The 25,395-nt window shown below is 41.7% G+C and overlaps 1 protein-coding gene across 23 annotated transcripts in view; it reads right to left on the bottom strand.

Moving 5' to 3' along the window:
• Positions 1-524: 524 nt before the first annotated feature.
• Positions 525-25,395, bottom strand: part of depdc5 (DEP domain containing 5, GATOR1 subcomplex subunit) — a 67,123-nt gene continuing 42,252 nt past the window's right edge. For 6 of the 23 annotated variants that reach the window (XM_030402895.1, XM_030402906.1, XM_030402907.1 and 3 more), the window contains 21 exons: positions 24,293-24,428; positions 24,098-24,189; positions 23,210-23,269; positions 22,016-22,211; positions 18,978-19,138; positions 18,462-18,582; positions 17,619-17,786; positions 17,215-17,437; positions 16,328-16,464; positions 16,125-16,239; positions 15,819-15,881; positions 14,914-15,029; positions 13,354-13,434; positions 9,896-10,028; positions 9,594-9,693; positions 9,183-9,422; positions 6,061-6,230; positions 5,222-5,393; positions 5,069-5,129; positions 1,218-1,300; positions 525-1,128 (listed from right to left, as the gene is read on the bottom strand). In XM_030402895.1, the coding sequence (XP_030258755.1) occupies positions 830-1,128; positions 1,218-1,300; positions 5,069-5,129; positions 5,222-5,393; positions 6,061-6,230; positions 9,183-9,422; positions 9,594-9,693; positions 9,896-10,028; positions 13,354-13,434; positions 14,914-15,029; positions 15,819-15,881; positions 16,125-16,239; positions 16,328-16,464; positions 17,215-17,437; positions 17,619-17,786; positions 18,462-18,582; positions 18,978-19,138; positions 22,016-22,211; positions 23,210-23,269; positions 24,098-24,189; positions 24,293-24,428 (2,927 nt within the window). In that variant the 3' untranslated portion in view covers positions 525-829. Of the gene's footprint in view, positions 1,129-1,217; positions 1,301-5,068; positions 5,130-5,221; positions 5,394-6,060; positions 6,231-9,182; positions 9,423-9,593; positions 9,694-9,895; positions 10,029-13,353; positions 13,435-14,913; positions 15,035-15,818; positions 15,882-16,124; positions 16,240-16,327; positions 16,465-17,214; positions 17,438-17,618; positions 17,787-18,461; positions 18,583-18,977; positions 19,139-22,015; positions 22,249-22,279; positions 22,619-23,209; positions 23,270-24,097; positions 24,190-24,292; positions 24,429-25,395 lie in introns of those variants that run through there. The other 17 variants (XM_030402899.1, XM_030402903.1, XM_030402900.1 and 14 more) reach the window with 17 other exon arrangements.

The raw sequence follows: 25,395 nt of genomic DNA, 5'->3' as shown, positions 1-25,395 counted from the left end.
AATTAAGGTATTATGGATGTACAAATATAATCAGTTTCTCCACCTCATTGGCCTTTTTTAACCAGTGTAACATGTATTATCTCCACCATGTCCCTCTGTTTGGTCTTGGCCCAGAACAGATCCCATGGACATTTGTTGCGGATCTGGGTAAAGGGATGCATTTAGGACCTTTTTCTCACTTTCTTAATTTAATGACCCAATTAAACAGGAGTCGGAGTGTTATTTGCCTTCATATATTTACTTGTTTCCTCTAAAAGTAGCCGGGGCATGTCGAGAATAATTATCAGTGTTTATTGCAGCCAATAATGTTTGCGCTGAATGTGATGGCCCCTGCCATGCAACCACATGTCAGTGTGTCCATTTATCTGTCCAACACTGATGACTGGACACATTTTGCCATGTTGAAACAGACATGTCTCATCATGATGCTGCATGTGACTCTGAAAAAGACCGTAAGTGATGTCATTTGGGTGTGAAATATAATCGTATTTGATTGATTTGACATGAAAAAAGAGACTTCCAAATGAACAAGTGTCTTATCATTTATATTGTGTAAATAATAAAGAATTAGTACACACACAATAATGGAGGAGAATTTCTGCTCTTAAGGCATGAAATTGAAATTTAAAATGTCCCATTCCATCATTCCAAACTGAAGAATCAAGCCTGTAAAGCTGTAAACATCCACAGAGATCAGTGGTTTATCCTTTCGAAGGGTCACTCAGAGCTGCAGGCCGGTCACAGTTACCCGTTTGACTCTGAACGGCAGGTAAGGTAAGGTAAATACAAATTAAAAACATTTTTTCTGTCACATTTTGTTTTCCTCCTGTCAGGGAGCGCTGGCATTCATTTTCTCCTGGCAGCTGTCCCAGAAGTTAAGCAGTCTGTTGTCCTTGTTAGAGCAGAAGTCAGTCAAGTTTCTGAGCAGGCGGTCGGCCAGCCTCTCGTCACCCAGAACACCTGTCCTCCATGCCTTGGTTAGCATGGTGTTGTAGGCCCAGTAGTAACCGACCCGCTCCTCGCTGCCGAATGGCCCCTGATTGTTGGAGGTGGTAGAGTTTCTGCGTCGGCGCTGCTGCCCACTCGAGTATTTCCTCTTGGAGTACGGCAGCTGCAGGAACACTGTGCCTGACAGAAAAAAAGCACACTGAAGCTCGTCAGCCTCCAGGTAACACAGAAAGACAGTTCGTGTGTTTGAACGGTGTTTTGCCACAAACCTGTGACGTGGATATACTGGGGCTTGTTCTCTGATGGGAAATTAAATGCTGAGGCGGAGAACTTATCATGGACAAATCCAAATCTGGGAAGAAGAGCAATTTTAAACATTCATTTCTAATGTCTCTCAGATATTCAAAGAAAAAGTTTGGTTGGGAATTGTAATCCTTAATCTATCTATCTATCTATCTATCTATCTATCTATCTATCTATCTATCTATCTATCTATCTAATCTTAATCTGATATCTATGACACTGTATAAACATGTGATGGGACATTTTGAGCACAGAAGAGGATTTTTGAAGGACATAAATGACATTATATAGAGAAAATACTATCACTCAATATAATAAGGAAATCTAAAAAAAAACATGACACATGCAAATTTAAATAAATCCAAGATACAATTTTGTTCGCGTTTGAAAGCACTGTATATTGTGGTTAACAGCAATTATTATGCTGGCTAGCTATAATGTTACAAATACTATATATTTATATAATATTTTAGTGGCACTTGTCAGGGCCACTGGGTCAAAAAAATAATATCATAAGCAGCTCCAGTCATAAAGTTTTTTGATCCGGCCAGCATGTGCATCTGGGCCCATATTCACAAAGAAAAGTAGCTCCTAACAGGCGAATTTAGGAGCAACTCCTCAATAATGGGCGTGTCAGTCGTAACTTAGGACTCCTAATTTTTTAAAATAAGAGTTATTCACAAAACATTTTAGGCCTAAAAGTAGCACCTAAGTCTGGGAGACCTTAGAAGTAGTCCAGAGGACTCCTAACTCGCTAAGACCTGGTCACAGCCGAATGTTTTGAAGACGCTAAATAACAGGAAATTATTAAAACGATGTCGGATGGAAGGGATTGTAGTTGTGGTTGAGTTGGTGAGGGACGCATAATGTCCCCAATCAACTAAAACAATCCAATAACGCCGGACACTCCGGTATTTGGCTATGGGGAAAATGAAGCCCTTCGCACGGGACTAGTATTACCTGGGGACCTCAAGTGATTTAGAAATGATCCCACCACGTCTGTGTTTCGTGCGGTACATTCACACAGGATAAGTGAAGTCTGTGTTTTAACTCGAATTTACCGACATTATCCCCCGGGTCGACCGCACCGGAGCCTTACTGGAGCAGCACAACGGTTAGTTATGGATATTTTTAATATAATAACTGGTGAGCCTGTTGAAAGATGGAAAAATGTTCCTTACCGCATGCTGCCATGCATGTAATCCATCTAATCATCTTTCGTGATTTCGCTCTTCTGATGAGCCTCCTGAATTTGCACCCAAAATGCTGTCAAAACTTTCATTCATAATTCCCAACGCAGCCTCCATAATTCTCGACGGGGAAAAAGGCAGAAAAAGGTGTGGAAAACACAAAAAAACCTTAAGAAAAACAAAAAACAACCCCAAATCACAGAGATGCCGATTTGCACGGGACTAATATTATCACATGACCTCTGTGTTTGGTGAAATATGGTAGGTAATTTGCAGTGGAATTTTTACATTACAAATTACGGACATGGCAGATTCGCACGGGATTAAGATCACAGACGACCTCCGCAATTATTACAAATTACTGGAGGTCCCCAGGTTATATTAGTCCTGTGCGAATAGGGCTTTTGTCAATCGGAAGAAGTTGCATGCCATCTATACACAAATTGTCTTTGACACACGTTACAATATACTGGACATTGTTGCGAAATGGCTCGGATAAACACACGATTCCCGAATTTTAATGGAGAGTGGTTTGACGCAGCTTTTTTTTTTTGTTTTCTATGCCAGTTTATTTTTTGGATGCCAAATTTTAAAGTCACCGTTCTGGCTCCATAGTTACTTCTAGTTTAGGAGTTCAATGTTTTCATAACTAAAAGTAGGCCTCAGCGGCTTTGGGAATTACTCTTAAGAAACGACTCCTACATAAAAAACTTTTAGTCCGATTTAGGAGTCCTCCTAACCTTAAGATAAAAGGCTTTGTGAATACGGGCCCAGTTTTAGAAGTGAGTTGAAAAAAAGGTGCAACATATTTTAACACTATTTTTTTTTGACTCAGCTGTTTGCAGAATTCATGGAGATCACATCATGTATCTATTTATGGCTATGTCAGATTAATAACTGTAATATGACCATAAAATAAAGTCAATTAGTGCCATACCACCAGACTACAGAGCAGCCGTGACTCATCCTCAGCACTCCACAATGAACATAGTTCTCATTTTATGACTCATCAGACCTGCAGACCAGGCATTTAGAATAACTTTAAAGGTAAACATTCAGAAACTAAATGTGCTCTGAAGGTGTGTTATTTTTAAATAAAAAAAAAAACAACTATTTGTCTGTATAGAAATATTATTAATATGAGCTTTAATAAATATGGAATTAGCCTGTCTTCAATCTGTTGGTCTTGTTTGCTTCAAGCAGCAAAAGTTTCCCGCTCATAACAACTGTACAGTGGGGATTTTTTTACCTAACTCACATTCAAATAATGCTAAGGCTTAAAGTCTTGCAGTATTAAAGGTGTGGCTGCTTTGAGAGACAGCTAGCCGCAATATTTATCTCAGCAAACTGCAGGAACTGATGTTCACCGCTCAGATGTGTTTGTGTCTTTTGGAGGATTTGAATGCAAATACCTGACAAACAGGCTCATCTGTCTTTCTCTGCTGTCATTGTACTAACAGACTGGAGGGGAGGGACACGTGATGTCTTGGATTAATGAGTGACCCCGTTAGTGTTAACCGGCAGACAGCTGCTGGAGCTGGACAGCTCTGGAGGAATTTAGAGCCGGAGCTTCAGGAGGACGAAATACCCGGAGTGGAGGAGAGCACAGGCTTTGGTTTTTAAACAAAAGTGAATTTACCTCAACTCTTATCTTCTTATTGTCTACCTACAGCAACATCAACTTCCTGTTCTCTGCTAGCAGAAGTCCCTTGTGACCCTGAAGCTAGGCAAACATGACAACACATGCCACAACGAGTAAATACAACTACCTCTGTCCTGGTCATCTTCTGCTGCTCCTCTTTGGGTCACTCACCCTCTGGAGTCACTCTTTAGGATAGTTAGGTTGAGACTGGCCAGGTGGCAGACTAGCTAAAGGGCAGCCCAATGGCTGCCTATTCTGCTGACACCTGGTCTGTCCGCTTTATCTAACTAGCCCAGAGACTCTAGATTTGCGACTAAAAGTGCCCCTGCACCCCATTGAAAATTAGCTTGCCCGAAAACGAAACTATGGTAAATATGCATTTACACCAAGGTTTGACTCATATTCAATCACAAATAAAGCCTTGGTTGCTTTTTGGCGAGAGTTTCACTTTAAGTTAATTTTTTTAAAACAAAACTAGTTACATAATGAGCATAAGGCCATGGCTGTGCCTTTGTCAGGTTAGACAACTAACAATGAGCTTAGCTACTGCTTATCCAGCAGAGGTTAGCTAGCTTCCTTTCACAGACGCTAAATTGCAAGTCTCTGCAATAAAGTTAAAACCGTCTTACAAATGGAATTTCATAAAGGCTCATGAAACACCCAAACATAACATTCTACTGACAGTTAAACTGGAGACAAAACATCCCAGCAGAAATGATACCTTGTTTCTGTTTTCTGATTAGCTGTAATCGTGCACCTATGTGGACAATAGGAAACACACAAATCAACTTATGGAGAGGAAAATAGAGTTTTGTTTGCGCAAATAAAATCATTATTTGAGTAATACTAATAATTTCTCAAACATTATCAATGAGCTTGCAACATTTTTTTTCTGTGTTCAAAATGTCCCATCATACCCCAAAGATCGCTGTATAAGTATGACCCCATAGGTTATTGCAATTTAGAAATACCACATAACATTAACCTGTAGAGTATGGCCTCTTGAAACAGCTGCATCCTTTCCCAGTACGTCTCTGGTTCAAAACCTGTTTGATGAATTAACCAGATAGATGTTGAGGCTGAGCTACTGTGCATATCACACATATGAACACAGCATTCAGTCAGATGGCTTCTGTACCTTCGAAAAGGTTGTCACTGGTGTTCTTCAGCAGACAGTGATAATTCAAAGGAATGAAGAGCTGGGCTCTCAGTGGATCTCCGTACAGGTAAGACGTCAGTGCAAAGGGAACCTCCAGCACCGGGACTAACAGGAAACCGCAGGAGGCTGCCTTCCTGTGCCACCCTTGAACCTGGCAGACATTAACTGGTTTTAAACAATAATTTTCTTCCAATCTGGTCCTTCATTTGACCTTTTGTTATGCCTCTGTGCCACGGCCGGATGCACTATGTCTTCAGGTTGTCCAACTATTTATATGTCTGTCCGTCCTGTCCTCGTGAATGTGATATCTCAAAAATGTCCTGAGAAATAGTTACTGTGACCGTACAAAACACATTTTGGGCCACAACTTAACAATTCAAAGAGGAATTATGAAAAGAGGATGGAATGATAAAGTGATGAGATTAAATAGTAAACAAGGTGATGACGATTGTCTTGGTTTGGTAAGACAGAAACTCAAAATCAGACGCTGTGCGGTTGTTTTCTTCTGTTTGGTATTGGCTTAAGTATATTTCCTTTCTTGACATTTTGTGAGTTTATTTTACTCATTCATTACACTGAAAACTTAGACCGTATGCCATGTATCTGACAGCTGAAACTATAGTGGTTATTTTCTCTTGAGGTACAACGTGGTATAAGGAGACAGGACGGGCTGAGGCTAGATGGTTAGCATGCTAACTTTAATAGATATCTCTGGAACACAAATCAGATGGATTGACGGACAACCTGAAAACATTATGGCCATGGCATACAAAAAACTGCATTAATAATAGTGTTGGAGTGGGGAGGTGTCTAGTTACCATCTCAAAGAGCACTGCAGCAGTGGCAGCCATCCAGTGCAGCTTAATCTCGAAGGCAGCATTAAGGGAGAAGTTTCCATGATAATAACAGCTGCACCATTCAGTTCGGTCACTACGGTTGTTAACGTCCACATCCAGAGTGACTGTCTTCTGCTCAGGGACTGTTGCAGCTGGAGGACAGACGGAGGGAGGATGGAAGGTGGACAAACAGGAAGACAGGAGGCAAAGGAAGCAACAGATGGGGAGATAAATGGCATGATGGACAGGTAGATTGAGGAGTGACAGCACAGGTGGTGAGCATGGATTGACATTAAATGGCATAAGATGAGCAGCTTTGTTATTCAGTGTGTCAATTACAGATGTTAAAGACATTGACACACTGAGTTATCTGATAATATGAATGCTTACAGGTATAATCATGGGGAAGTGAAAACAGCATTAATGTCTCAGTCATCTCAGTTCAAAGAGAGGTTTCCTAGTATCATAAATAACACTTAGAATAACTAATACGCTATGAATGCAGCCAGTGTGTGATAAAAGAGTTCAGCATCACATTAGGTGTACTCCAGGAAACCAGTCCAAGGGGTCAGATAGCAAACTGAGAAAGTACTTATTTGCATGTGTGTTGCTGATGAATGAAGCTTTGAGCGATCGCATGAAGCAAGAATGGAGCCGAAGCAGAAACACTGTCACAACATGCTGTGTTGTGATAGTGCTTCATGTTGTAAGAACAAGGAGGAGAGCGACAGGTGAGGATACTGCACACCACAGCACTACTAAACCACAGCCACCAATAAATACCACAGCATGCACTGAAACAGCACACCTACTGTCTACAGCTCCTGGATCAGCTGCACCACACAGCATGCACTGATTGGGTGGTGGAGGTGGAAAAATCTGATCATGACCACATCACACAGAGGCACAGCCCGTGTATACGGAGGGATAAGACTGCAGCTAGAGGAGACACTCGTCATACACTTCACACTAGAGAACACACCACCAGCTATTCCATGCAGATCTACAGTCCACTTTCAGGAAGCTGAGTCCAGCATGAAGTCATAAAATGTAACACTGTGGTGATGGTGAGAATCCTACTGTGTGAGATGGAATATGATTTATTGTGAATGAAGTTGTAATGTTAAGTGGTATGTCTGTTATGTACGTGTAAGGCTCATTATTTTTGTTTTATTATTTATAATAAAATAAGGGTAACTCCACCATTTAAACACATTAAAGTACAGGTCTTGGGGAGTACCGCTGCATATGTGAATGAAGTAGTATGAAGTATTGATCAAAATTTATAGAGCAGAACTATCTTCCTCTCTTCTGCCTCTTTAAAACCTTGTGCTTACATTACCCACAATGCAACTCAGCAGCCATCAGTGGAGGCTTTTCATCACAAAAGGCTTTATATCACTTTTTTTCACAAATGCAGAAGCACTCCCCAAGACCTGTAAACACACTTTAATGTGTAAACTTGGTGGCATTACCCTTTAACTTCTTTTGGACATTGAAAGTAGAAAGTTAAGTTTTGAAAAACACCATCTCTCAGTGGACTATTACCATAGTGTTCTTTTCTGACTTCCAAAGATTTAATTTTCTTATTTACATTTTTTTTGTCCACTTTTCTCAACATGTCAAATGAGTGAGAGCATAGTATGAGTTGTGCTTGTTACAAGGAGCAATGACTGCTGGGAGGATTGATTCATACAGAGCCCCAGACATGACATGGTCAAAAAAAATTTAATTGTGGCCACAATATAGCTATAACGTGTGCACGAAATACTAATTCGTGGCCACGAAGTAGGTATAATGTGCGCACGAAATACTAATTAATGATATTAATATCATTCCTGGGCAACTGGGTAAGCAAATCGAGCGCACCTCTAGAAACCGCAATAGCCTACGTGATGTCCTTAAGTTGAGCGTCTTTTCTTATTCTGTTGTAGTCAATATCTTGTTATCCCGCATTTAGGCAATTATTTAAGTAGGTCTATAATATAGTGAACTTTTAATCTTCTGTGATTTTATTGAAGGACAAATGTCCAGAGAACACTACAGACAAATTCAGTAGTTCAGTCAGAGCAAGAACAACCTGCAAATCAATACAAACTAGATTCTGATCACTGATAGGCTATGGGTTCCCTTGGCAACGCGATACATACAGTGAGTGCTACTGTAACTGCAGGGCTGCGTCCGGTGGCATTATTAAACGCTGTGGCTCATATAGCCTCTGTATACCCTCAGCTGAGAGTGTGACACACATGATGCTACTTTCAAAGGAGATGATCAGTGAAAGGCACTGCCTAAATGCGGGATAACAAGATATTGACTATAACAGAATAAGAAAAGACACTCACCTTAAGGACATCACGTAGGCTATTGCGGTTTCAAGAGAAGGTGCACTCGATTTGCTTAGCGAGCTGTCCAGGAATGATATTAATATTACTCATTTGTATTTCGTGCATACATTATACCTACTTCGAGGCCACGAATTAGTATTTCGTGGTCATGAATAAGTATTTCATGCGCACGTTATACTTATTTCGTGGCCATGAATTAATATTTTGTGGCGCACGTTATAGCAATATTGTGGCCACAATTAAATTTTTTTAGACCATGTCATGTCTTGGGCTCCGTAGATTCACTCCCTTGCAGTAGACATTGTTGCATCAGTCCTCCTGATTGATCCTCAGGAAGTGTGGTCTGCTCTAAACACTTGCAGGTATTTAATGGTAAAAACTGGCATAGTCCAAGAATAATGAGCCTCAGACAAATGTGGATGAAAGCTGTATAGTATCACCCACTTGAGGGTGCTCAGTACTATCCTTGGTCATGTTAAGGGCAGGGCAAACTGCACTGCCACAAAGTCTGCATAAATAATGCAGTACTTAGCAGAAGAAGGAGAACCATGTAGGATTTCTGTTTGTACGTTTGGCTTCTAGCAAACTACCTGACCAAGAGCCCACATGTACCCTCTCTGCCGTGTGGTGCATGTAAATATTGGACCCAGGCAATTCTCTGAACTGGACTGTAAGATCAACATCAGACTGGATGAGTGAGGACATTGCAGCTCCTGTGCAGTGTGGGCTGGATCTGGAGGATCAGGCTGGGTGTACCTAGCAGTGCGGCGGCCTGGCTGCGTCCTCCAAAGCTGCGGCTGAAAGAGCTGTGCCTACTTGCGTAGGAAGCTGGCCGGCTGGGTAGCCAGGGCAGGAGGAAGGCTGGGAGGTCGCAGGGTCGCCGCTCCTCCACCACGAAGGCCACTTCAAACCACTTCCTCTGGAACAAGGCAAAGTCCTCTAGGGCTGCAGCAGACCAGCCTCCAGTTGCAGAGGGTGGAGGCTGGGATGTCAGGCCTGCATAGAGCGAGACAGACACAGTTTCATGACAAAACCCACTGGAAACCTTTACATGAGTTAGCTGGCAGTGATTATGGATATATAGATATAGTAGTGCATACTGTACAAGCACGTGCAAAACCACAAGAAAGCAGTGATCAGCATGGAGTGTATCTTAAATCCATTCACCATCCTTCTCTCCCACGATTCTGTAGAAGTAGAATCCGTAGACAAATATACGCATGGCATCTCCAGAAGCGTGGGCCACCAAACCTTCATCCAGCATTTTCTACACAAACCACACAGACAGAGACAGGAGTAGGCCATCTACCAGATCTCTAAAGCTCGCTAACTAATTCATGTTTGTTCTGTCTAAGCACAAACCAAGTGGAACAACTAAAGCCTGTAAAGTTGAGGTCTTTTATCTATTCTTTGCTACCAGCAGTGACTTCCGGGTTAATCACTTCACCATTTCAACATCCAATTCTTACCTGCATGATGTCCACAGCCATCCCTTGTGTGGCCACGCCCTCCACATTGTTGACCAACCAATGAATGACCTCTGCGCTAATAAAGCAGTTAAGTGGTAGACCCTTCTGCTCTGCGAGCAACTGCACACCTGTCCTGTAATACCAGACAGCACAAACATTATGCTACCTGAAAAACATGTTCTCCAAATAGGTACCAGATAAAAAAGATTAAATCTGGACAAGAGACTTCAAATAACACGATTCTTACACATTTCTCATTTCAAAATGTGTTCAGTCTCATGCCATACTTCTTGCCTTGCTCTGGACAATATCAGTCTGGTTTCTCACAAAGTGATGAACATTGTGCTCCAAACTCCATGAAAAACACTCTGCTTGTGTGATTATTATATGCGTTTACAAATTCAGACTTTAAAATTTTGACTAGGGGCTCTTCTAGAAACACAAATATGTCTCCATACTTCTCCAGACATGATAATTACTCACCCTTAATTTCACACTTTTCCATACTGCATAGGAACTAGTGGTGTCATGATCCAAATTCACAAATCGATTTGTTTCAATTTCACTTTTTTTCAGCACTGACGGTTCTGCCACTGTTAGACCATTGCATCTGGATTAGTTAAAATCAACAGATCATTGGTTTTATGTCCAGACATACTCAGACTCATTTACATTTTAAAACCCTTTTTTAAAAGATAGAGGTATTCCACAACAACAGCTCGACTTTGTCCTACAAAATACACCAACTTCAGTGATTCAACAGTAAACAACAAGAGGTAAAATTCAACATCACAAATCTGTTTTTCATTTCAAAATCACCTTTAAATTTTGGTCCATTTATAATTTAGAATGGAAATCATGACACCCCGAGTGGGAATGCTGAGATGATTAACAGAAAAAACTAGAAGTCTATAAAGGTCCCATATTATGAAAAACAAGTTTTTTCGGGTCTCTACATATATAAACTGGTCCTCCCTGAGCCTACCAACTCTCAGAATAAGGAAAGCAAAGGATTCCTGCATGGTCTCTGCAGCCCACCCACTGGTAAAACGGCGCTCCTACAGGCTGTTCGGATTCAGCTCCTGTCGTTATGTAACGAAAGGAGTCATTTTCATAGGCTGGCCTCCTCTGCGCAATGATAGCAGATATCAGAGAGGGGGTGTTCATCCCCGAGGTGAAGTTCGGTGTGTCCAGTGGTAAGATAGCAGTGTTTGGCAATGTCGTCGTTCAGAGTTAGACACGCAAATTGCTGGTTGTACAAATCAACGTAAGTGCCTATGTTTTGTTCTGTCCCAGCTACAGAACGACAGAAGAGACAGTGGTTGCGTTTCATTTTTAGCGACAACGTGCCGGCTGCGGTTCCTGTTAGTTTTTATGTGTGTGCTAACAACTTCACATGGGACTGCTTCAGTAACGAGGGTCAGTACAAAGCTGGCTTTGCCTCGACACTGACCCTTGTAAAGTCCCAACCATACCAGACCCAGCAACTGAACCCGAGCCACCGATAAGTGTCGCCACGTTTTGATTGTATTTACAGTTGCCTAAGAGTATGGTGAAGTCAGCTTGAAATTGGCTAACTAGTTAGCTTTGCTTCGGTCCCTTATGCAATGGCGTTTGAAGCGAGTTTAATGTTAATAATATTACGATGGAGCTTGGTTGTCACAGTAAAAAGTCTGGAAACATGTGCAGACTGGAGACAGAGACCAGTGTTGGGTATAGTTACTTTGGAAAGTAGTTAATTAGGTTACAACGTTACCGTCAATTAAAAGTAATCAGTTACGTTACAGCGTTACCTATGAATAAAAGTAACGCGTTAGAGTACTCATGCATTACCAAAAATTAAAAGCCGTTTGCAGTGCCTCGCACATGCTGCAACTTAACTGACACACACACAGCCTCCTTTAAATGCACAAGAAGTCCTGATTTTTTGCGGTCGACAGAAGCTTTTCACCAACGCAGTATGCATTTTACCTTTATGTTGTTCTTGTCCTTTTCACTGGCGAATTGAAAATAATGTGCGTACTTCCACGATGCAAAAGCTGTCCTCTCTGCCATCTTGCCGGGGGTTTCGAAAACACTCACTCACACACACACACACAGGTAACGTAGGTCAGCAGCAGGGCACAGACGCATCACAGCGCTGCGCCTCCGCTGACACATGCGCAGGTGGCATTGTACTGTCTGACAAAAAGCAGGCTGCAGCCAGGATTTTCCTTTCCTTATCCGGAGAAATTCTTAAAATAACGGATTACTTTTTTAAAAAAATAACGAGGTTAGTGATTGCTTGACGCACGAAACTAATGCGTTACGTTACACGAAAGAAGTAATTAGAGTACTCTAACGCGTTACTTTGTAATGCATTACCCACAACACTGACAGAGACGATGTGAACAGTGTCCAAGAGTTTGGAGACTGTGTTGGAGACAAACACAGCTTTCGCCAGCTGTTAGCCATAAGCTACATGGTAGTAACTGTAACAAAACATACAAACACAAATTAATACTATTCAGACACACTAATCATTCAGAAACGTCCTGCTGCAGCATGAGACTGTACTTCTTCAGGAGCCTCTCCTTCCGGGTCCGATTCTGGGTCAAACTGGTATGGTTGAACGAAAAAATCTCCGCGAGCCATAGCGATACATAGACATAATATACGTAGACGCCTCATGACGTGCTGGAACGTAATACAGCGTCGCCGCCATATTGGTTGGGTCTCCTCACTCTAGGCTAGCACCTGAGTCAATCGGAATCAACGGAGAGTGAGCAACTATGCCCGTAGGTTGTGCAGTTTACGGTTGCAATAACCGGCGCAGTATTGTTACCAGATCGCAGGGGATTACCTTTCAAAAGTAAGATTTTAAAAAAAAAAGTTTTATAATTTTTGTGACAGCGCCCTGTATCATAACTAAATCTCTGCTGCTAGTAACTGAGTGAAAATCCGGTAAAAAATTCGGGGAGTTATGATTATTGTAGTTGGGGATACACCTTCCTCAGTAGAAATAAATGCAGGGGGGGGGCGCTTTGGGGACCCATCCAAGATGGCGGCCGCGCTGATACGTCAGCTCCAATAGGTAGCGTCAGTCTATAAGGCGTCTACGTATATTATGTCTATGTAGCAATACATCCACCGTAAACATGAGAGTGACGTAGCAGGCAATGCTCTCCAAGTAGGCGTTGACAGACAGAGCTCAGCTTTAAAAGGTGCAGGCACAGAAACAGCCTGCTCTCAGGAAAGCTCAGGAGAGCGACTTTTAGACAGCTGAAATTCAGGACCACGGATGGGTTTGGGGCAATGCTAACGAATACAGAGTTGTTGGACCTCTGACAGCTGTGTGAAATTGATGAAAAATAGTATAATATTGGACCTACTAGACATTACATTATAATACATTCAAATTTTACCCAAAACATTGGTGCTGGAAGTGACTGCCAAATACACGCAACAAGAAATCTTACGTGGGATGTTTGATGGCCTCCAGGATCTCCAAAAGTGTTGAGGAAGAGGACAGAGAGAGGGCTCCTACAGCAGACTGCCCACTGTGAAAAGACCCCTGATCAGTGCTATCATCAAGAACTTATGATCAGCTTATCAGCTCGTCTCACTGGGGTCCATAAATACAACTTAAAAACAAACATTAAGACATAATTTAAACATACTAGGATAAAATAAGTTTTCAGTTCCAGTTTATTTACTGGTAAATTTTAAATGAGCAAAATTACATTTCATGTCATAAAATAAAAACATCCAAGACACAATTACCGAAGCTTGTTTAATGCTGGGCTTGGTAAGGCCATAGAAACAATAGCAAGTCAATTTTTGAAAGTATCCAACCAAGAAAATTCCTCCTCCTCCCTTCAGAGCCACTTTCCAAAACACATGAACATGCACCGCCTAGCTTCAGACTGCCCCTGCTGCTGGCCAGTTGGGAGATGTGTAAGAAGCTAGTTCACTACATTCAACAAGCTGACTGAGCCTTTAAGACCAATGAATACATCAAAGAATTCTGAAATAACACAGTAATTTCAACACAAGCAATATAGCCACCAAAAACATACCTCAGTGCGAAAAAGCCTACCCAGCACTACAGTTACTCCGGGTGTGTGCTTTATGCTAACATTTGCCACAGAAGGAGGCTGTTGCTTTCACCACAGCTCTGTTCAGCTCAGGATGTGTGCTTTATTTTAACAGTAGCTGCAACAGTCTGTCACTGCTGCTGCTCAATTGTTCTTTGTTCAAACTGTAAAGAGCAGGCTCAGTGGTTGTGTACTGTGAGCGCAACATGTCGTTGTCATCTCTATAACCAAACCATGTGTCACAATATCATGATGAGCATAGACAACAACCCTGGCTATTGTTAATATTCATCACTGTCAAGATAGTAAGTTAACTCTGGGACATTTTGGCTCCACTTTCTCTGTCATTTTTTTTCCACTAGCTCTCTAATCAGTTTTGCAATGCATTCGCCTAGCTCTGTGGAAGACTCTGGTCATACGCAATGATTGCACAGGGTAGTGTGTGCAGGCAGGTACAAGTACTGTCATGGTCAAAAGTTAACATCCACTTGTGGTGTTGTTTTTGTGACAAAAGTAGTTTGTGTTCCACTCATTCCATCGCACAAAAATGAGAGCTGTAGAAATCATTTGAACTGAATACTGCCATGATGTTCATGTTCTTGACAGAAACTTTTAACCAAGAACTGTAAGTAGACAGACAGGTAGCCTGTCCAATCTTTTCATAATGGCCAAATAAGATGATTGGATGGGTTTATCAGAAGTCTATGAAAGCTACAGATACTGGATTTTGTTCGTTTATTGTCAAAGCATTTGATTTATTGACTGCTGTCAGGATGTTAAAAGATTTTCTACAAAGATCACAAAAAATGCTTCTAGATTAACTGAGCAATCCCAGCTTTAAAGTAATCAACTATTACACTGCTTTAACAATCATTTTTACATTCTGGATGTTTTTTGTTAGAGCTGTGAGGAGCATCCCTGCAGTATGATCTAAGAGGTTACCTGGTGTCTGCAGAGCTGCTGCTGGCTGCCGTCTCTCCTGCAGGCTGTGCTGCTGCTCCAGCTGCCACTGCTGGCTGGACTCCTTTATCTGCAGCCTCGCTGGCTTCAGCAGGCAACTATACTTTAAAAAGTGAGTTGCTTCAGTCAGTATGCTCCAAACAAAAACACTTCCTCATTTACATCTAGTGGTATCCAGCCATGCTGATGTCCTTTTTTATAGACCAATACTGGCCTGTCACACGTAAATCGGTATCGTCCACTCCATACAATATGTTGTTCGACATGCACTGATATGAAAACAGATCATGACATTTAAAAAAAAATGCATCTCTTTCCAGAAACCGTCTCAGTTAAACAACAGAGCAAAGAAAATGTGCTGCTAAAAATTTACAAACAGCCAGAAATAGGAGACTAAACAGCAAAAGTGGAGGTAATTAATCTATATGACCTGTTTTGTTTGTTTATTGGATGTAAACATCTAGTGTTAACAGCTTCAGTTCTTTCTTACAGTTTTTGTCAGATCACTAACTTTTCATGGCGTCAACATTTATGTCAGTGCATTACATTCGTCACCACTAACCTCACTGAATACATTTTGTATCTATAAGTTTCAGCTGTGGGGAACTACTAACAACTTAAACCATCACAAAGGCACTGTAGATTAATTATGATCCCAGAGTTTGACAATGTCACAATCTACCAGCAGGCACAGTAGGCACAGTACTGAGCACAAAGTACTAACTCAATGAAAGTTAGAACTGGAATCTGACAAACATCATGTGACTCCAACATAGTGTTTCTGCACACCATGCTCATGCAGCAATGCAGATTGTGTTAGAGGAGCTACAGCACAGACACACAACAAAAACACAGCTTCAGTGATGCCCAGGGACCTAGTTACTGACCTGAGAGTGATAGATGTAGGAGGAGCGAGGGCTACGTATAAAATCCAAAATAAAGGCAGCGTCCTGTCAGCATACAGGAGGAACATAACCCAGAATCAAACACCCAAAGCTCAGTAACAGGAACAGAACAGAGGCATGGAGAACAAAGCAGATGGAAGGAGAGAAACAAAAACCCGACACTGAAGCACCAACAAAGATGAACCAAGCATTTACTGCTGATAAAAAATACATTCAGATGTGTCTGCAGAAGCTAAATTGCTGAAGCAAAAAATAATTCTGATAAACACACAGGGAACAGACACTCACCTTGCGGGGACTGTCTACATATGTGGGAGCAGTAGCAACATTTGACAGGTCGCTGACGGCTGTTGAAGGCTTCACCTGCTGCTGCTGCTGCTGTTGTTGTTGTTCATCCAGTGTCCTGACATGAAGCAGACAGAATGTAGTTAAAACTGAGATTCAGAACTCCAACGCACACATGTTTGTCTGCAGTCCCATGAGAGACTCACTTCTGGTTCTGCTCCATCTCCAGTAAGGCTGACAAAGCCGAGGTGCCTTTCTTGCCTTGTGGGGGGGCCACAGTTTCAGTGGGATATGAGGGGAGAGGACTGGTAACCTGCAGTCCTTTCATTGGTGTGCCCTTCTGCTGTGGGATAGAAACCAAGGGATGTAAAAAATTGATCACTCTCTTATGCTGATTAGAAACTGTATTTGTGACAAGTAATCTGTTGGATTGTTTTCAGGGTGCAGCAGAGACATATCTGAGGTGCATATTTGCTGTCTGCAAACTTCAAGCAGACCTTCTGAAGTTTTCGAAGTGGATTTTCACATGAAATGAAACCAAAAATGTTTGTATTGATCAATCAACTACAGGTTTTCTCATGAAATGTCTTAGCTACTCAGTTACTTTTCACTACTGTAAGAAACCAGATATCAGGACTGCATGATATATCATTTCAGCATGTGCACATATGGGTAATAGTCACATTGTGGGACGTACCATGTCAACTCAAACTCGTCCTGCAGCAGCTTTTTTTGCTGCTCAATATAAATATAAATCTTGCTAAACTCTCATTTTCCATAATCCCATCTACAAGAGAAGTCTGTGTGATATAACATATGTGGAAAAACAAAATGGAGTATTTTTAAAATTTATTTTTGTTTGAACACGCCATTCTATTTATATTTTATAACAACTTATGGTATAAATATATGCAGTATATATCATAATAAATTCCTCCATGTTCTCCATTACCATTCATATCACAGAAAAGAAAATCTGGCAATGTTGGTGTATTTCAACATCATGCAGCCTTCTAAAGAAGATGATAGCAAACTGTGAGGAATCTGAAGCTGATTTCTTGTACAATCCTGATTTAACCTGAGAGAGCCTCACCCTGATGATCCTGTCAGAGCGATGGCGACGCCGAATGCGGTTAAGGCCCTCCAGGAAGCGAACGAAGCCATCCAGCAGGACCCCATCCCCACTGCCACCCATCCCAGCACCTGCTCCCTCCCCATACACATCCCAGTGCCCCTCCCCGTCTGCCACCCGCCGAGCTCCCCCGGCTGGCAGCAGGAGGAAGCGAGTCCTCCAGAACTTCAGAGAGTCGATCAAACTGTGGAGGACGAGGGACGATAGAGAGCTGTACCTCACTCATTCCATTGTTGTATCATTTTATAACTGCATTAAAAATAAAGTACATACATATACATCCTAGTGTATAAAAATCGAAGTGCTCACATCTGAGTGGTAATATGAAGTACACATGATGTACATGTTTGTCTGTATGTTTGTACCTGAAGTCCTCAGAGCCAGCAGAACAGATGTACTGGTCCAGGTAGTTCCACTTGTATTCCTCCAGTCTCTCGTGGCCAAACTCCACCCAGCAGGACACAAACTGAGCATCAGAATGTGGAGGACACAGGCTGTAGCTGTACTGGATCTGAGCTGATTCATACGGATATCTTGAACACACACAAGCACAGGACAATCAGCTTGGTAGTTATTTCTAGTCCGTACTGTAATTTTCTGGTATTTTGGGAAAGGAGGCCGGGGATGCCAAGCCAAGTGGAAAACACAGCTCTGAGACTCAGAACTCAGGACCTAGCAGACACTGGTCCTCCTTTTCATTGGAATGCATTGGAATCCAAAAGTCAGCCATGATTTGATGCTGAGAAAGCCCCTCTTTGTTTGGAATAACAATTTAACTTCGGACATGTTCACTTACTTCCTGAATCCACAAATGTTCTGAATATTTCTCGGATAACTTGACAATATTAGAGATGTCCCAAGTGATCTCAAACTTTTGGACCCTACTATATATTAAGAAAGATACCTCCTCCGTATACATACAGCAGTTCAAGCCTAACCCTCCAGCTGGGTTACAGCAGCTTTTTTGTTTGACTGTCAGTCAGCCTCCAGACAGCATCCTTTAAAATCCTCTCACTAGCTTTTTATTAAAAGATGTAATAGTTTTTACTTTAAAGCTATTTGACAGTTAAAGTCGAGATACACTTAGTGTTTTAATACTAGTTGGAACACTTAAACCCCTAACCTCTCTTGAGATCCTTGACCCCTTCGGGAGCATCGGCATGGTATAATTAGTCCTATCTGCTCTCAAGTTTGCCAGTCGTACTCACTTGGGGAGGTAGCGAGTAACAGTGATAATCTTGTCTTTGAGGCAAACTTTATGGAAGGTCCGGCCCATGCTGAGCCAGTAAACAGTCTCCTCCTCCTCTGCTCTACGCAGAGACACCAGACCTGAGAACACAAGATGAAAGAAGACACATGGAGTCACCATGGCTCTGTTGACATTCTATTAAAACGTCTTTTCAGAGACAAACTGTCTTAAATACTGAAACCCCTGTTTGCAGACTGTTGCTCCACTTCAACTCGTCACAAGTATCTATTAAGTTGAAGTATAATCGAGAATATTACTAAAATGTGGACCAGGTACATTACGCTGAAGATTCAATATCAAGAGATAACTTTACATTAGGCTATTTGAGAAATAAGCCATACTTAATGATCCCTTACTAACTCATCAAATAACACATAATTACATTTTGATACACTACAGTGGTCAACCTAAAAATGTGTAGGGTTTTATAAATAATACATCAGACAGAAACAAATGATGTCAAACATCAATTTACCTCTGGAGTAAAGAGGGCTACTGCCGAGCGGCGTGGCCACAGAGGGCTGTGGTTTCCTGTTACTGGTTTGGACGATGATCTGGTATCCCTGCATCAACCTCTGACAGATAAACTCCTCAAACACCTGAGATGCACTCATCACTTGGGCTTCATCTTCCCTCCTGAGATAGAGACAGACGCATAGGAAGAGATGAACACACAATCTGAGCCTTGGTTTGCTTAATGCTGGTTCAGGGGAGTTCTTATGCAGAGGATTTTGTTACGTGCAACAGGATGTACATAGGATGTACATCTCTCTATAAAAGCAAGGAATCTCTGTCTGTGTGTGTGTGTGTGTGTGTGTGTGCGCGCGCGCGCCTCAAATATTTCTGCGGATCAGGATCAGACTGACCTGAGACTTTTAACATGGCTGCTGCGTGGTTCAAGGGTGTGCGACTTCGCATTTGTTTGGACTGCAATGATACCGTTAATAAATTATTTCATAAATGCTTTACAAATTCCGCGAGCATTGTCCACCACGCGGACAACAAAGTGGAATTGTAATCTGTGGATGTTCGTGTGTAGCTAGCTGCTAGCCCACCCACACGGCCCACCGCCCGAGTCGTCGGACCGGACCCACCGGCACGTCCAAAACCGGACTTAGGGTAAATAATGTCCGCTGCGCTTTTTCGCGAACATTGCCGTCACGTTTGCTTTGTGTCTGGTGCAGGAAGAAACGGTAAAAACAGGCTTTTGTCACGAAAGTGTCCAAGCAGCAAGTTTGGTTGTTGAGGAACAGGAAGTTGTGGGAGGGACAGGCAACGACGGTCAGACAGCGATATTGAGAGTTGAGAGATTTGTTACATTTAGCGTGTTTGGAGTGTGTAGTTAGTGTGTTATGTAGTGTTTGGTGTAATGTGTTTACTGTGTAGTGGTGTTGGTTTTTCGTTTAATGAGTCAGAACAATGAGAAGATGCTGAATGTGAAGCAGGCAGCGCAGCTCTCAAGGAGCACAGGCAGACCTGAGCATTGCCTGCATTTAAATGTAAATAGTTACATATAACTTTGTAAATTTTTAAAATGTATGCACATATTTAGCAAACAACAATTTATATTTGCATTTTAAGTTATAAAAATTGTTTGTTAAACATATTTGTGGTTTAAAAAAAAACCCATAAAAAACTAACTTTTTCTACTTGGATTTTATGTTTTGTTTTGTGATTTTAGGTCCATTGTGTTAATACAGTATGTCAAAATAAAAAAATAACTGTACAGTCACACATGTGAGGTTGTGCTGAAAATAATGACACCAAGTAAATAATTTTTAAGGTGAAATATAATGGCAAAATCAAAAATGGTCAAAAACAGCCAATTATACCCTGGAATATCGGATTTCACAACAAACCTAAATATCCCTGACGCCCCACCTTCAAACACAGCCTCATTTGGCCATCCATGAAAAAGCTACTTAACCTCCCACTTTTCTATAGGAATACATTTTTCTTACGGGCACTGCACTAGTATATATTAATCTGCTTCTTTAGAAGGCAGGAAACATCTCAGTTTGGTTTGCTGTAATGCCGTTGTTATCTTCACCTCAAATTTTAAAGGTGCCATTGTAAAATCTCCATGTCTAGGTGCTGGATGAATGTATCAAAACAATCCATGGAGAAATAAAAACAGCCTGTGTTCAGAAACAGTGGGCTCTATTCAAACCACAGTCAGCTTCCTGCTGTTCAAAGGACGCATTAGATGCTCCTACACAGGCGGGTTAACACCGTTTATACACTCTGATTTTATCATTAGATTAGAGGCTGCTGTCAGTTATTTTAAACATGTCACTGTAACAAATATGGCACAAATGTGGCACGTTTTAATTAACAAACTAAGAGCTGCAGTAGCTGTAGCAGCAGCAGCTCTTAATCCTGATTGTGTAATGGTGGGACAGAGGGTCCAGCAGAAGAGGACCACATCCCTGCCCGTCACTGAAGATGAGTGCTGCTGGTTAATATGTTTCAGGTCCTGGTGCTCCTGGCTCCTAGAGGGAATGGGAGTTCACACTCAAATTGGTTTGATTTATGTTCCGTGTTAAGTGTTTCCACAGGTCTTAGGAAGTACTACTGCATATGTGAAACAAGGTTGTATAAAGCCTTTTGTGGTTCTGATGACTTCTATAAGGCTGTGATGTCACAACCATACAGTCATGACCTTCAGTCCCCAAAACAACAAAGATTCTTGGTCTGAAAAAAAGGGTGTAGGCTTGGTTTCAAAGGTGGAGGCTTCAATAATAATGGCCCTATAACAAACTCAACAGAGAAAGAATTGGAAAGGCTCTGTAAACTTCTGTGTTATAACTGTGTGAACCCCACTTAAAACCAGACTAGGTCACCACCTAGCATATGGCTGGACAGTGTCTGGTCTGGTCGAAAATGTGTCCAGTTCATAATTGGGCTAATCAAGGGTAGGGCTTATAACATAAATTCCTGGATATGAAATGCTCATGTGCAAATTTAAATTTGATTTGGGATTATCATTTAAAATTTGTTTTCAAAATTTTTAAGATGAGGTCAGTCAATTGGAAAAACTGTCAAGCCCAGACTAGATTTTAAAAAGTATCAAGCCAGTGAACCCCACCCTCTGCACTCAGGTCTCTCTCCAGGCCTGTAACACGGCGCGGAGGACGTCGATAAATATAAACGTATAAATGAGCCTCTAACCCTGACCCTAACGGTTCTCTGCTTAATTCTAGCATTTTTTAGTTTACAGTCTTCTATAGAGGCTGCATAGAGTTGCAACAAACAGAGCAGAGCCGACTGTATGGAGCCTAAGAGGCAAAATCCAGGGCATAATATTTCCTTAAAGCACTTACTGCACCATTCAGTGCTGCTCCTCCAGTTTACTGCTGTGTGATCACATAATAATTGAGGGCAACTGCTCAACATTTTGATCAGTTTCTTTCCCCAGTAGAATTTACTCACTTGGGCCTGTGAATCAATGAACAGCTGCCAGTTGCAGGCACAAAGTTATTGGTTTCACTCTAATGACAGACATCTTTCTACCTCTCCAAGTCACTGTGGGGCAGCAGGTCATAGCAGCCTTCAGTGTAGTCGTTCTGCAGGGTCTGGCGGTCAGGAAAGTAGTCGGTGGTGAGGGGCAGACAAGCTGGTGTGGTCAGAGACTTCCAGTCCACCCCCACTGTGCAGCAAAAGCTGGGCACTGTCGGGGGCGCAGACAGCAGCAGGGCTTCAGGAGCACCCACACCATACACACAAATACAAACAAAAAATCCCCACAGCAGAGACAAATGCATGTACCCAGAGTGGAGTGGTACATGTGTGTGGGGGCGGGGGTGAATATAGAAAGGTAGGGGAAGTACAGTGGGGTGGGTGAGGGGAGAGAGGGAGAGTATGACAATGTGAAAATGAAGAAACAAACACAAAATAAAAAAAGAAAGTAGAAGAGAGGGGAAGAAAAAAAAAAGGAAAGTGTTACTTTTACTGGCCTCAAAGCCCCTGCTGGTGATTCCTAGGGGGCCTGTGGTTGTGGAGCAGTGATCAAACATGCAGATTGTAGCCCTGTGACAATCAGTCTGTGACCGGCATCACTCAGATCTCATGAAAAATGTGTCCATAGCTCAGCAAAAGGTGTCAACTGTACAGTGACTGAGTGAATTTAAGCAGAGAAATTGTATCATGCAAACATACAGATGGTGAGCAAAACAAAAATATTGTGCACACGACAGATTTGTTTGAGAGAAAAAACAAGTTACAGTCAATCACAAGAAAAAATACCACGCACACCGCCATGCAGGAATGAGATGTTCACACAAGGCTTGCTGAATGCAAACAGGTCATAGTGTTGAGAAATTATGGGAGTACCAATTAATTAGAGGATATTAAGACATGTTAATATTCTATCATGAGAATTAAGATCAACAGGAGGCCCAGAGAGAGAGGTAAGAAAGAGTCGGACAGCAAAAGTGAGGGTAGAGAGGGAGGAGGAGAGGGTAACCCCAAACCACATGACCTGTACGAGTTCTTTATAGCTGCAACCCCTGGAGACAGACTCCCAGTGGAGAAACCTGTCTGCCAAAGCTCAATAAACCCTCACAGCTTAAAAGATACCTCCGACGGTTTATTGCCATAATCAGTTGGGTGATTAACAATATGAACCCGATCTTGACGTAAGACAAAATTACAATGCTTTGTGACAGCTGACATGTTTATGCGTTTGTGAGGGTAAGATGGACTCACTTGGGTCAGCACCACTGAGAGAAAAGTCTTCAAACGAGGAGCTGCGGTTGGTTACAGTTCCTGTACAGACATCACATGAAAAACACATTTTAAATTTACACAATCAATCAATGAGTCTTCACAATGTCAAAAAGGAGAGAGAAAAAAAGCCCATCCCAGTTTCCAAGAAAAGGAAACTTCCTATCAAACCAACAGTACTGTCACACATGACAAAGACAGGCAGCAAATCTTCACATTTGAAAGGCTTGAACCTGCACATTTCAGCATTGTTGCTTCAAATATTACTAAAACGATTAATCAATAGTCCAAAAAAACTAACAATTTATTTACATTAACTAAATGATTCATTAAATCCAATAATCACTGCAGTGAACATGTCTGGAAAATGACCAGCGAAGGTCAGTTTTCACATTCCAACAGTGTTAACTGACAACAGTTTGTTTTAATGTTCCTGAGGACAGATAGTCATCTCTTCTATACAATCATGTGTTCTACAAAGTGTTGATCAACTGAGCCGTTCGAGGATGCGCCTTTCATACCCAACATGACACTCTCACCTGTTACCAATGAACTGGTTTAATGTGGAATGCTCCAGCCACGTGTTTTAGGAGCTGTCTTTGTTCTGTTTTCTATTGAGTTTATTTCAGAAAGGATTAAAAAATGATCACATTCATTTTTTTCCCTTTTGTCGGGTTGTAAAATAAATTCAAAATGAAAAGTGGCTCCATCATCATTTTATTTCCTAAATTATTATTTCAAATTTAAGACCCAAACCAACAGCGCATTAGTCCATCTCTCAATATTTCTCTGTGCTTCTCTAATACTAAGTGTATTTCAGGAGGACACGTGTATTTCAGGAGGACACGTTTTTTTAAACTGGCATATCACCACTGTTGTTGCTCCCTGGACTTCCCGTCAACTCCTCCATCCCTCCACCAATGTAAAGGCTGTTCTCTCCTGCTTGTCTTGAAGTTGTTCGCCTTAACAAAAAGACAAACAAAAAGCATTCGAATTACTGTGCGTGCTTCAGGGAAAAATCCTTTACCAAGACAATTTATGTTCCTTATGGTTGGCCTTTCTAACCTTCCAGTGGCCTCGTGATAGGCCAACTCCAGCAGCTCAGCTGAGGTGTGGGCCGGATCTCTCTGCTGGCTGCCCTGGAGTTCAGCCATGTTCTGTCTGGTTTGATGATGGATCTGGATAGCCTCTCCAGAGGGACCTGAGAATAACAGTGGCACATATAGTCTGGTGCTTGGAAAAATGGCAGCATAACAGCTATAGTCTCTGGCTCTTACGTCTTTACAAAGTAGTTTTCCATCATAACTGGCAGCAGGCTTGATGTTTAATGTGGCACTAAGTCAGTGGTTCCCAACCTTTTTTCCTTGAAGCCCCCCTTGCCTGTGTCAAAGACAACCCAGGCCCCCCCGACCCCAACCCGCATACACTGAAAGAATAAAGTGATTAATTACAAACTTTTATTTGCAAAAATAAACAACAGTTATTCTCCTTGTTTTACAATGTATACAGATACATTTATTCCTTTTTTGTGTCATCAGGTGTATCACACACAAACACACACACAGTTTACCTACCTACCTGCCTACCTTATAGGGGTGTTGGTGATAAATAGCTTAATGAATTTAAATGTGGACCAAAGATACATTCAATTTGGATTATAAAGACTTTTGATTATCCAGTTGGGTGTGGTATTGGGATTTTATACATTTAATGTGCACAAATATAATTTTGGTAACCTCACAACCTCAGAGCAGACAAAGTTGTGCGCCCCCCCTGCGATCTCTGGCGCCCCCCTAGGGGGGGCCCGGACCCCAGGTTGGGAACCACTGCACTAAGTAACCACAGACTGGAGGAGAATTCATTAGGAAGATTTTGAAGTATCTTCCATTTGACTGATTCAGACTGTTGGTGATTGGAATATATGTTTGCACAGAAAGAGAACCAACTTTTATCTTTTCAATTGGAAGTAGTAATGGATCACTTGATGGCCGTTATGAACATGAATAACGATTACAGCCAGGGGTTAAATTGGAATTCATCATGTTGGGGGCACAGTCCAAGGGGACTGGAAACAAAATCAAGAATACTTTTGACCAGCCAGAATGCATATTGGTTATGACTTAAGTAATAAATTATTAAAAAATGCTTCAGTAAAACAACTAGAAAAT

The sequence above is a fragment of the Sparus aurata genome, chromosome 21 (assembly GCF_900880675.1).
Source record: "Sparus aurata chromosome 21, fSpaAur1.1, whole genome shotgun sequence".
Lineage (NCBI taxonomy): Eukaryota > Metazoa > Chordata > Actinopteri > Spariformes > Sparidae > Sparus > Sparus aurata.
Note: the sequence above shows the minus strand (reverse complement) of the source record. Positions and strands in the feature narration are given on the sequence as shown.